Below are 13016 nucleotides of genomic sequence, written 5' to 3'. Positions count from 1 at the left end.
AGATGTACAACTTTAATCAGATTTGATCAGATGTACAAACTTTTAGCGCTGCAAATGACCCTAGGAAGAATTTGGTTTCATGACAGTTAAAAAACAGAGGAAAAGAGTATATATATAAAGAATCCGGCTTCAGCGGTCTCAAACTTTTGAAAGTAACTGAACTCCTTCTATAATGCACTCAAACCACAACATTAATATAAAGCAGGTAGAAGAGGCATAGGTCTGACTGAAGTGGGGGAAGATCCCAAAGGCTTCATCTCTAGGCAGCCTTAGGGCTCAGTGGGTGGAGGGGCACCTTTGGCAAGCAGCTGATCTGGTTATAGCCTCTTATTCTAAACATGATGAAGCTGATACCGTTGAGGTGATTTTTCCATGAGTGGAAAGTTAATCCTTGGCAGAGCTGGGCTAGAGCCTGCATTTTCTGATTTTCAATTTAACACTCATTCCTGTCTTGCTATTAGTTTAATTTTATCTGACTGCATCACTATGCCATGCAAACTTGAAGTGAGGAATGTCTTTCTCACCAGTTTTTATCTGGTCAGTAATTATACTGGCATTTTATTGTTTAACAAACATCTCACCTTAATATCTACCTTAAAAAATCCTAATGATATCCTTTCTAGAACTTTAGCCTTCTTAGTCTTCAATCCTTTCATTTAAACTTTCCCCCAGGCTGGCATTTAATTCTGCTGAAATGAGAAACCCAAGGTTACCTTTGCAAGATTGCTTGGCATGTTCAGACACTGTGCTAAGTGCTTTATGTAGGTTCCTTTGTTTATGCCTCACAAACATCATATGAAGTCGGTCTTATTTCTTGTAATATATGGATAAAAGAATTGAGGTTAGGTCACTTGCCTTGAGTCACACAGGAAAGGCTAGATTTAAGCCAGGATGTCTGGTCAAAAGCCCAAGCTACACAATTCTTCTACAGAATTGTCAACCTTTTCTTCTGAAGACCATCAGCAATTTCCTTTCGCATAAAGCAGGGGAACCCCATAAGTAAATATAAATAAAGTAACACCTTAAACACATTCCACATTAATATTACATAAAATATTTTACACACATTACCTCATAGCAGGCATACTTATGGAATGGCGAATGGAGTAGCTTCAGAGCAAAAGCAGATTAAAGGGGAAAAAAGAAAAAAGAAGAGAGCACACATAAGTACACGAAAAACTCCCTATTTATAGTTCTAAAACAGCAATTCCAAATATCTGAAATATTTCCTGCCCATCCAACCAAGATGATATTTGTTTTTGTTGGGTATAATGGGCATAGTCAGCTTTCAAGGGTATAAATGAAAAGTAGATGGTGGATCCACAGTTGCATATTATTTTACTTTCTGCAGCCTCCTTTTGCCAGGAAATCTGAGAATGTCTGGTTTCTCCCAGGTGAGCCCAGTAGCCCATGAGCATCTTCTCCAGGCCCAGCCTAGGTCTCTACTCCCTTCTGCTCAGGAAGACAGTAAGGAGCAAAAGGCAGTACCCAGGAAATAGAGCCAGGCAGGTAGAAGCTAATCATTCCATGGTAGAGAAACTGGCCAGAGGAAAGCAAGAAGTTAACATAAGACTTTCAAGGAAGCACATGCCAGGCAAACACAGTTCTCATAGGCCAATGTGAGGGCAGGGACTTCTGCATCCATTCTGGTTTGATTGTCAGGATGATTGATTTGTACCAGATGATTGTCAAGAACATCTGGTGCAAATACAAACATTCCTGAGAATTTTAAGAGATTTAGACTTCTCATCCTATGAATCCTAGTAGCTGATTCATCTTCCCTCTGGTTAACTGCCTATTACTTTCTATTGAGTTCCACTCAGAAATCAGGCTGGGTAGGGGGAGGAGTACAATGGGTCCATTTTCCTGGCCTAGTGCTGGTTCCCACCTTACACTTTTCAACAGCACTCCTGCTTTCTCTTCTCTCAAGAAGCTAATAGTTCAGGGACCAAATCTGTCACCCTTCACTGATAATATCCACTGAGGGCATTAGTATGGGTAGCACTTTGCTAGAACACAGAAAGAAAAGGACAAAGAAATTCATGGGATACTTACGGTCTTACCCTAGACACTCGATTTAGAAACTATTAGGCAGATATTTCCTCAGAAATTACACTTAAAAAGCATCACTAAAAGAGCCTAATCTGCATTACCAATTGGTGTATCTCTGTAAACATAGACCACTTGCTCAGGAAAAAATTTAAAAAATAAAAGTGTATAATAAGATTCCAGCTAAAAGAAGGCTTAGTTTGGGGACTTGGGACTACCAATCACAAACTTCTTAACATATGCGCTTTTCCAGTAGCCTTTCTTCCCTTCAACTTCAGAAGGCACAGAAAGTTGAAGGTGAAACATCAACACAAATTACAGGTACAAGAAATTCACAGAAACATGACAATCTACAGAAAATCTGTTTCTGTTTCTCAACTTTACTTTCTAGAAGCTTTAGAAAACATACATAACTTTCAATCTCCACGTTGTTTTTTCTTCTTTTAATTCTATGGACCTCTGTCAACACCGGAAGAAATGGTGCAGAGAAAGAGACTCCTGAGAGATTGTTCAGCTAGTGAGATGGTGTCAATGATTCAGAAATGAGATACAGACATACTTCAATAAGTTCAAATGTATTAAGTGCCCTATAAACTATCTTCCTGGTCATGGACACTCTCTGGAAAATAGAGTGTAGTTTTGTTGGTTCAGGCACAGGGTGAAAGAAACAGGGAGCCCTGGGAAGCAAGGAGGCAGCAAGGCAATGGGCAGAGCCCCACATGCAGCCCCGTGGCGCTTACCCGATGGAGTGAGACCTGCAGCCGGGAAGCACAGGAGAGAAGAGCAGGAGCAGAGTTAGCAAACAGTAGGCGGGGAAACACCGCACTGCCCTTGGTGGTCCCCTTCCAAGGGCCCCAGGGCAGAGACGGGGTAGCTTCATTTACCGGTCTTGATTATACTTTTTAATGTCTCTGACAAATCATTTTACCAACTCAGGTTTTGCTTCTAACTGCTATTCCTATAAGTATATAACATTGATTGCACTGTAATAAAATGACATGCCTTCTCCAAACATTTTGTCCCCACTGGATCACAGTTTGAACAAATTAATCAAGAAGTTCCCAGAAGATGCCAATGTTATTAGAAAAATGATTCCAACCACTTGGATTTCTTCGGAGTACTTTCCTAAGTGTGACCTCATTTTAACTTTACAGGAAACATTTTGGTTAAGTGGGTATTAACAATGTTACTTTACGGATGGAGAAAGGGAGTGGAAAATTCCATGACAATCAGGTTAAAATGAGAATCTTACTTAGCTCAGAAAAATACAACTAATTTTTACAAAACATACAAATTAAATCCTAACATAATGCTTCTTTTTTTCCAGCTATTAAAAGGCCCAAATTCCAGGTTTTACAAAATCTGTAAATATTAATTTGGAGTAATTTTAAAGAAAAACTGAGAGGTGCTGTTTTTCTTCCAAGGTATTTGAATTTTGCTGGTGATGTTTTTGAATAAATTCAGAAATTTGTTATCAGAATGCACAAAAATGTTATAACATAACTAATAAAAATGTAGACTAATATGACACTTTTAACCAAAAAGAAGTTTAAAATAAAAGGTCTGTGACCAAATTTTAACATATCCCCCATATTTACAAATTGGCACATTAGTTTTTGACCAAAAAATCAAAGCTTACTAATTTTTCTCATTTAAGGGCTTTTATTAAATGAAGCTTAAACACTTTTAAAATGACTTTTATGTATATTACTTGCTTTGGCATAATTTAAAAGTAAAAATCTTTGTAAAACTTGTTGCTTTCACAGAGAGTTATTTATATACAAGTGTTAGATATAGTTTGAGAGAAATATACACATAAAATATTATGAAAATAAAGCTCTGAAATTTTCAAACTCTTCAAAATATTTCAGGATTGTATTTGATTAGCAACATAGACTACATTTTCCAATATTTTTAGCCACAGTGTATAATGAAAATTTTGTATCCTTTACATGGGGTAATAACAAAGGGAAAGTTTGGAAGTCCTGGAAAATAGGCCATCCACTATACTAAACAAAGCCACATTGAAACAGGAGGAAAGGCAGTCAATACAGCCTTGACATTATACCCAATTAGTGTTTGAATATGAATGTCAACATATTGCATATGCTTCATTCTTCACTGCTGGGAAAAACAATTTATGAAATACCGTGGGCTCCTGTTAATATCCTCTCCCTAATTTTTACCATCTTGTAACCAAGCAGGTCATTTAAAGATAAAAACTGCTATTTTTTGAGTGCATAATACATGTCAGGGTTTCTTCTGCTACTTTTGTAATAGTCCAATGACATTTTTATTCTTTTTTTTTTTTTTTTTTTTGAGACGGAGTCTCGCTCTTTCGCCCAGGCTGGAGTGCAGTGGCCGGATCTCAGCTCACTGCAAGCTCCACCTCCCGGGTTTACGCCATTCTCCTGCCTCAGCCTCCCGAGTAGCTGGGACTACAGGCGCCCGCCACCTCGCCCGGCTAGTTTTTTGTATTTTTTAGTAGAGACGGGGTTTCACCGTGTTAGCCAGGATGGTCTCGATCTTCTGACCTCGTGATCCGCCCGTCTCGGCCTCCCAAAGTGCTGGGATTACAGGCTTGAGCCACCGCGCCCGGCCAACATTGTTATTCTTATCTCCATTTTATCAGTGAGAACTCACCTAAGGTGAACTAAGTTATGTCTGTCTTCCTCATAAATTGACCCTCTGAAGTCAGATTATTCGGAAGCTTGTTATAAATGCAGATTCCGAGACTCCACCCCAGACTTACTGAGCACAACCTCTGAGAGGTGCAACCTAAGAATACATATTTTAAACAAGCTTCAGAGGTGTTTGTAAGGTCTCCTAAAGATGCAGAGGCACTATTCTAGTTAGCAGTATCATGCTGGAGTTCCCAGGGTTCAAGTGAAAGATTTCAACACAGTATGAAGAGAACCAGTTTTATAAACATGGGAAAATATGTTTTCTTGGGTATAATAGGTACCCAAGGGTATAAAGATAGACAGATATTTGCCTCTCAGTGTCAAAGCTTTTCCTTTTTTTTTTTTTTTTTTTTGAGACAGAGTCTCAACATTTTTATCCATTATAATAAAAAAAATACATATGTTGAGATGACCAGCTGATAGCTAGTGCTCCCTTCAAACGGAAAGCCAAGGGCTTAGCACTGTTCCCATAGTATTTTCCCACAGTACCTCATGTCTCCGAACTTCTTGCTGATGGCCGTTCCAACGTTGCTGAAAGCTGCAGTTGCCTTCTGCCCTGCGTGACTCAGGGTTTCATGTGTTTTCTTGTAGCTAGAAGTAAAACAGAACAACATGGTTTTTATGTCATGATCTCCCATAAACAATTCATCTTCCTTCTCACTCCTTACTTTGAAAACGTTCTTTCCTCAATAGATTTAGGAAGAAGATCCACAGAACCAACTGTTTCCATTCATTGTCTGGGGATGACGGGTTGGCGGCTGTTCATCAGAAGGAAAGTCAGACCATTATATCTGAATTTAGGAAGTATATACAGATACAAATACAAATACAGATCTGAATGTGCAGATCTTTCATGACAAATAACGGAACTGCCCAGAGAGAAGAATGTTGTTCTTGAAGTGTATTAGTTCTAAAACAGACACGTGTCAATGAAAGCTCTAGGCACCAAAGGTGACACAGAAATTAGAGAATGCAGGTTTAGGTTTTGAAGGGACATCTAAGCTTATACTGTTAATTTGGGTAAAAGAAAACCCAGAAAAAGGCAAACTACAGCTAGTTATTTAGTTTACTTTTCTAGTGTTTATAGCTGGGAATAATAAAAGCACATCATCTGAAGATGATATAGTGACTTTTTTTCAAAACAGTTTTAGGAATACGGTACTGTGAATATTTGTTGATAAGCCTATGTCACACTAGACTTGACTACTTGAGGGCAAGGAAGCCATTCATCTTTGTGTCCCTAGTCTCTGACAAAGGGATAAAGGAGAAGCTCCATAAAGAGTAGATGAATGAGTGGGTGATATCAAAAGGGACAACCTTCTGTGACTCTGAACTGGGAGTAGTGGCACTAGGAAAAGAAAGAGGTATGATGGATTACAGGGATCAAATGGATAGATTCAACAGGAGATGGTAAGTGACAAATAAGAGCAAGACAAAAGATTGTCCTGAGGATATGAGCATCATGACAAGAAGGACAATGGTGCTACTTATAGGGTTGAGAAATTTGAAATTTCTGAGTTAGTTATTAAAGTGGGAAATAAAAGGTACATAACTTGAGGAATAATAGTACATCAGCAAAATTTTTATACACATTAAAAAAAAAAACTCAAATCTTAAAAATGCATATGCTGTCTTCTTCTGATTTATGCTGCTCCCAGGTAAGTTATTCCAAAACCCTGTTACACTTGCATGTATATGGTACCTGTAAGAAAACATTATACCCTATGAAATCAGCTGTGTAGGAACTGCCCTTTTCCCTCTACCCCTTCCATCTCCCACAAGTCATCCAGCCCTAAGTATGATCTCAGGCTCTAGTGAATGTTTTAAAATATGTGCCTTGGTCTTCCCTAGGACAGAAATAACTTTATTAATGTGGTATTCTTTTTGTCAGCAGGATGGAATCTTTCTATAATATTGTTAGCATTATATGTTATTTATTAACACAATGCCTGTTTTTTTAGGAAGTATGAAAGACATACATTAACTAGATCATAAAACCAAATGTTCATTTACTAAACAGACATTTCCTATCAAAAATGAAAAGACCGAGGGGAATAAGGTCAAAGAAGAATCTGGTGACTAGGGGGTCATTTGTGTCTCTGGAGAGGACTGTGTGAGGAGAACAAGGAATGTGGATGCCAGATGGCACTGGGTCAAACAGCAAATGAGACAAAATGAAAGAAATGAACAGCTTTGAGGAAGTTTGCTTAATTTATTTTTTTCTGTGACGGTCCAAAAAATATCAGCTGATTCAAATTAAATTTCATGTTTACATTTTGCTACATGATTTTGGGTTTTAATTTTGGAAAAACATTTTTTGACTACATGAAACCATAGAATTTCAGGCAGTGTATACATGAAATCAAATAATATCATCAAGGAGACAAGAGGAAGATGGCAGAGAGGAGGCAGACAGGCTAACGTGCATCTTGCACTTGCTCAGACAGAACAGTGTGTGGAGACTCACATCATGAACTTTTGCTCCAAGAAGCACCACAGGAACTTAACAGGAACACCAAAAGAATTCACAGATCCTTTGAAAGGAGTGGCACACTACTGCAAATTCTGAAAGACAGGTGAAAAACTGAGTTCCTAGAGTGTGAGAGGAGAAAACCTGCCTCTGAACCCACGTCTCCACTAGGGAATCTGAAAATCCAGATCACAGGAGAAGGATTTAACCTAACTTAGAGCTGGCATGGATTTAGGTATCTGGGCGAAATATAGCAGTAGCAGCAATGGGAAAAGCCTTATAGGCACTCCAGTCTCTAGCTTGAGCCCAGGGAATGTATATAACTGTATCTCACAGAGCGCCTCAAGGAAGGCAGCCAGTGGAATTAGGGAGGGGTCATGGGAGGAAAGAAGTTTCCAACTGAATTTTATAATAATTTCCACTGGGCATGAACTTTCTTAAGCAGAATCTGGGGGGTGACTGGAAACTGCTGCAGATAAGAGTGCAGGAGCTACCAACACTGTGGGCAGACAGGGAGGGGTGCGGCCTGAAAGCTGTGCTTGCTTTCTCAGCAGGGAAGCCTATGGCCTGGGGCAGGTCTGAGTTCAGTGTGCGCAGACTGCCTGGATGGAAACTCAGCTCTGTTAGCAGAGCACTGCAGGAGTGAGACTGGCCTCGCCAACTGCGTGGGAGCTGGGTGAGGCCTTTTGCTACCAGGTATCTGCCACTTCCCTGATGAACTATATGATGCAGCAGAGGCAGCCATAATCCCCTTTGGAAGGTAACCTCATTGGCCTGAGAACCACACCTCCCAACCCCCAACAGTGGCTTCAGCAAGCCCCACCCAAGGAGAGTCTGACCCGTCCAAGGAGAGTCTATCCCTGCCCCCACTTGATGGTATTTCTCTACCTGCCCTGGTAGAGAAGACATAAACTCTTGAGGGCTTTATGGACTCAACTATCTCCTGAGAAACCAGAATACCTCTCTTGGACAATTTAGGGCAAGCTTAAATCCCACTGTTACTACTGCAGCTGGTGCCTTCTTAAAAACACCACCTTCTGGCTGGAGGCGGACCAACTCAGGCCATTACTGCAACTCATGACAGAATAACTCTGATCCCAGGAAAAAGAAAAGAACAGCTAATACTGCTGCCTGTAACATCCTGGCTAAGCAGAGGTCCTGAGTCTGTCCACATGACAACTTCACTGCTAGCATAACCAGCATCTGAGAAAGCTGGCACATTAAACCTATCTACAACCAAGGATTCTCACAGACTACTTCACTCCCTTGCCACCTCCACCAGAGCAAGTACTGGTATTCACAGCTGGGAGACCTGAAAACTGGTCATATCACAGGACTCTTTGCAGACATTTGCCAGCACCAGCCTGGAGCCTGGTAGTCCTGCTGGGTGGTTAGACTAAGAGAAATAACAATCACTGCAGCCCAGCTCTCAGGATGTCCCATTTCTAAGGGAAGGGGGCGAGCACTACATCAAAGGATCACCCTATGGAACGAAAGAATGTGTACAACAGGCCCTGAGTTCCAGATCTTTCCACTGGTGGGAAGTTTCTCATAGCAGAGACACAATTGCCGTGCTGGGCGCAGTAGGGAAAGTCTGCACCTCTACCCCAAATGTCAGGCAGCCTCTGTGATTGTAGGGACTTGAAGAAGGGGTCCTTGTTCCCCCCGGCACTCTACTGTAGACACAGCTGGACTTCCCCCCAGAGGAATGGAGGCACCTATAGACAGCCTTTCTGGAAGAATCCAGGGTGAGTGCAACCCCACAGGAGGAACACACCCCAGATTCAGGCCTGCATGACAGGCAAAGTCACAATTCCTCCCTACTTGGAACATCAACATTTCCATAGATGAAAAGAGGCGCCTGTCTGATCTGAATAGCCAGAACACTGGGACAGGAATGAGGCTATGCGGTGAGTAGCTTTCCTGCTGACCTGGTAGGAGAGCTGAGGTAGCTCCCACTCTTCACCCTGATAAAACCTCAGCACATCTAATTGAGAGCTCCTCCAGCCACCTTCATCAAGGCTGGGACCTCAGTCTACCATCAGGTATTACATCTACCCACCTGCCTTAGCCACAACCAGTGCCTAACCAGGGATACCTCTCCTAGTGGCCTAAAGCCTGAATCATCAACTCAGTAAATAAAACAGTGGGAAAAAAGTTAAATAAATAAATAAAGGGTACACCATGAGAGAAAGAGATAAGCTCCAAGAGCTACCTGCCATTCGAACCCCATAAGAGGCAGTGAACTCGCCCACACACCAAGAATGTAACGACTACAAACAGCATAAGGGAAAGCCAGCTCACAAAAAAACTTTCCGTCACTAAGGATCTCATACAGAGTCTTCACCCCTACAAGCACCAAGAATTAAATTAGGCTAAAATAAACATTAACGTCTAATCCTTAAGAGGCAAAAAATAAATTTAAGTTTAAAAAAAAATTCAAGCCAAAATAAATTCAAGAACAATTTTAAGAAATAGCCTATCCAAATGAGAAAAACCAGAAAAGTAATTCTAGTAAATACAACAAACCAGGGTTCTATAACACCCATGAAAGGCCACACTCGCTCCCAAGGAATGGATCCAAACCAAGAAGAAATCTCTGAATTGCCAGATAAATAATTCAGAAGGCTGATTACTGTGCTACTCAAGGACATACCAGAGAAAGGTAAGTTGGCTGAAAACTAATTTAAAGAAACATTAAAAAAAAAAATACAGGACATCAATAAAAAAATTTTTCATAAGGAAAAAACAATCATAACTTCCGGAAATGAAAGATTTGCTTAGGGAAATAAAAAATGCAGTGGAAAGTTTCAACAATAGACTAGAACAAGTAGAAAAAAGAACTTCAGAGTTCAAAGACAAGGCTTTCAAATGAACACAATCCAACAAAGACAAAGAAAAAAAAATGAACAAAGCCTCCAAGAAATTTGAGATTATGTTAAATGGCCAAACCTAAGAATAATTGCTGTTTCTGAGGAAGAAGAAAAATTTTAGTTTGGAAAACGTATTTGAAGAAATAATTGGGGAAAACTGCCCTGGCCTTGCTAGAGATCTAGACAACCAAATACAAGAAGCTCAAAGAACTCCTGTGAAATTATTCACAAAAAGATCATCACCTAGGCACACAGTCATCAGGTTATCTAAAATCAAGACCTCCTACCTTAGTGCCTCTGCTCTAGCTGTTCAGCTTTGTGATGCCATAAAATACGGCACGAAAAGGGTTGTGCTATATTTTAAATGTCCCATTTTAAGAATTAAAAAGACTTAAGCCTGCACCCTTGGGAAGACTGTAAAAGCAACCTCTTTCTGTCCAATCAAGGCCAGAGTTCCCTGGGGCCTTGGCCACTTAGTGCCTACAAAATGGACTGAGCCCTAGGGAGAAGGGAGTGATAAGGGTAAAAAGGAAACCAGGGAAGGGTGGAGGAAAGGCAGAAAGTCTATTGAGCAACCACCTGCCACGGACTCTGTGTGGCCTGAAAGGTGACTCAAGGGAAAAGTAAATAAATAGTCTGCAATATCTGTGGCTTTTGCATGAAGTTGGGACTGGCTACTAGTTAGAGAATTCATTCTTGTGTTGGTCCCACATTTCTTCAATAATTCTTACAATTAGACCCAATATTTAATTTTCTTTTAAGCTTTTCCATGTAGTTTAACTTTATATATTTGAGAATGTTTTGAATTAAGATATGATTTTTAAAACACTTTTTTCTGTGTGTGTGACAATCTGAATTTAATGCATAATTTAAATATAGCTAGCTAGAGAGAAGTATATATTGAAAATAGGTGATAGCTACGTTGTGTTTTAAACACATTTCTACAGCAAAATGGGAGGTGAGCCTGTGCAGTGATCTGATTACTTTAGTGTGGATTAATATTATTTATGTCCCCACCAAGAAAAATGCAAGTCTATTTCTATGTGAAATTTTATAGTTAAAATTCAGCTATACAGGTATTTTAATGCAGTGTTAAAGATTTTAGGACTCCTTATTTCCAGTAATTATTTAATGTTTAATCTGAAGGGCATTGGAGCCGAATTCCTTCAGATTACAGATGATGAAACTGAGGCCCAAAAGAGTTATGTGACTCTTAGTGACACAGGTAAGTCTAGGGCCTCGTCCAGGGTGCCTGCTTTCCATTAAAATATCTTGTTGCCTTGAAGATGATAGACATTTAAAGGTGAGTTGGGTCAGCTTTCTATAGCACCAGTGTTCAGAGAGAGAAACAATATTGCATTTCAAGAATGCTAAAATGCACATTTTTTTTCCCCACATTTTTATACCTCTTCCCTAAGCTAAACATCATATTCCTTTTATATATATGTATAGACTTGGGATCTCACTATGTTATCCAAGCTGACCTCAAATTCCTAGCCTCTGGAAAACCTTCTTCCTCAGCCTCCCCAGCAGCTGGAATTATAGGCAAGCACCACTGAGCCCAGCTAACCATCACATTTCTTGAAAACAGTTAGTTGCTATTTTATATACATTACTTGGAAATCAACAATTGAAAGAAATTTCAAAAGGGTAAACAGTGAGAAAGGGTTATATGTAGGGAAACGATTTCCAAGAACACGGTAACCAGAGACCCCAAGAGAAATAGGCCATTGGGCTCCAAGACTTAAAAGCACCAAGGAGCACCACTCACACTATAGCCTAAGCCAAGCTTGTCCCACCTGTGGCCTGTAGGTCACATGTGGCCCAGGACAGCTTTGAATGCAGCCCAACACAAATTCATAAACTTTCTTAAATCATTATGAGATTTTTTTTTTTTTGCAACTTTTTTTTCTTTTTAGTTCATCAGCTATCTTTAGTGTATTTTATGTGTGGCCCAAGGAAGCCCAGATATTGGACATGCCTGGTCTAAGCAAATAGTGCCTCAGGAGTTATGTATTGCACAGGCCCTGTAACATTATGCTGCATCCTGATTGAACTTGATCTTAAAATTGCCTGAGTAATGTAGATACCCATCCAGAAGTTAGGAGTCTGAGTCTTGGGAAAAAAAAAAAAAAAAAACCCTCCTATCAGCACAAGAAGTTGGTGCTTTATTATTATTATTATTATTATTGTTTTATTTTATTTTTTTTGTAGACAGGGTATCACTTGGTCACCCAGGCTGTAGTGCAGTGGTGTGAACACGGCTCACTGCAGCCTCCATCTCCTGGGCTTAAGCAATCCTCCCACTTCAGCCCCCTAAGTAGCTGGGACTACAGGCACATGCCACCATACCTGGCTAATTTTTTGCATTTTTTGTAAAGACAGGATTTCACCATGCTGCCTAGGCTGATCTTGAACTCGTGAGCTCAAGCAATTCTCTCACCTCGGCCTCCTGAAGGGCTAGGATTATAGGTGTGAGCCACAGCCCTCGATGATGTATTGCATTTTATTATGCCATGGAATGTGGCACATTTTTAATACTTAAGATTGTTTTTCAACACTATCATATAGAAGTATGTGCTATAATATTCAAATAATGAAAAACAACTTAAATACTAATACCCTGATTGACTTGACAATCTTCTAATTTAAATACAAATAGTATTTAGCATTTCAGATTGCTAGCTCTCTTACTTTAAGCTAAATATAGGTTCACCATTGCTGACTTACACAATTGATAAAGCAGAAGAACAATACGTTTTCCTTAAGTAAAAGCATGAATGTGTAAGATATCTTTGAGTTGCTGTCAGTTGTGCATTAGGTGGCAGAAACGTTGAAAGTATATGCTTCGAGTCTGTGTTGTGTGCCTGTCCTCACTTCAGCTACAGGAGCAGAATCAGGAGTTTCCAGTGTGAAGCTTCTAACTCAAGAGAACAACTG

At 39.9% G+C, this 13016-nt stretch overlaps 1 protein-coding gene across 6 annotated transcripts in view; it reads right to left on the bottom strand.

Moving 5' to 3' along the window:
• The window catches only part of TPD52L1 (TPD52 like 1), a 102447-nt gene that overhangs the window by 8595 nt on the left and 80836 nt on the right, over positions 1 to 13016 (bottom strand). For 2 of the 6 annotated variants that reach the window (XM_015137317.3, XM_015137320.3), the window contains exons 4-6: positions 5223 to 5324; positions 2790 to 2804; positions 1072 to 1110 (exon numbers count right to left, since the gene is read on the bottom strand). In XM_015137317.3, coding sequence (XP_014992803.1) covers positions 1072 to 1110; positions 2790 to 2804; positions 5223 to 5324 — 156 coding nt within the window. 6 annotated transcript variants of the gene reach the window in all.

This window comes from Macaca mulatta, chromosome 4 (assembly GCF_049350105.2).
Source record: "Macaca mulatta isolate MMU2019108-1 chromosome 4, T2T-MMU8v2.0, whole genome shotgun sequence".
NCBI lineage: Eukaryota > Metazoa > Chordata > Mammalia > Primates > Cercopithecidae > Macaca > Macaca mulatta.
Note: the sequence above shows the minus strand (reverse complement) of the source record. Positions and strands in the feature narration are given on the sequence as shown.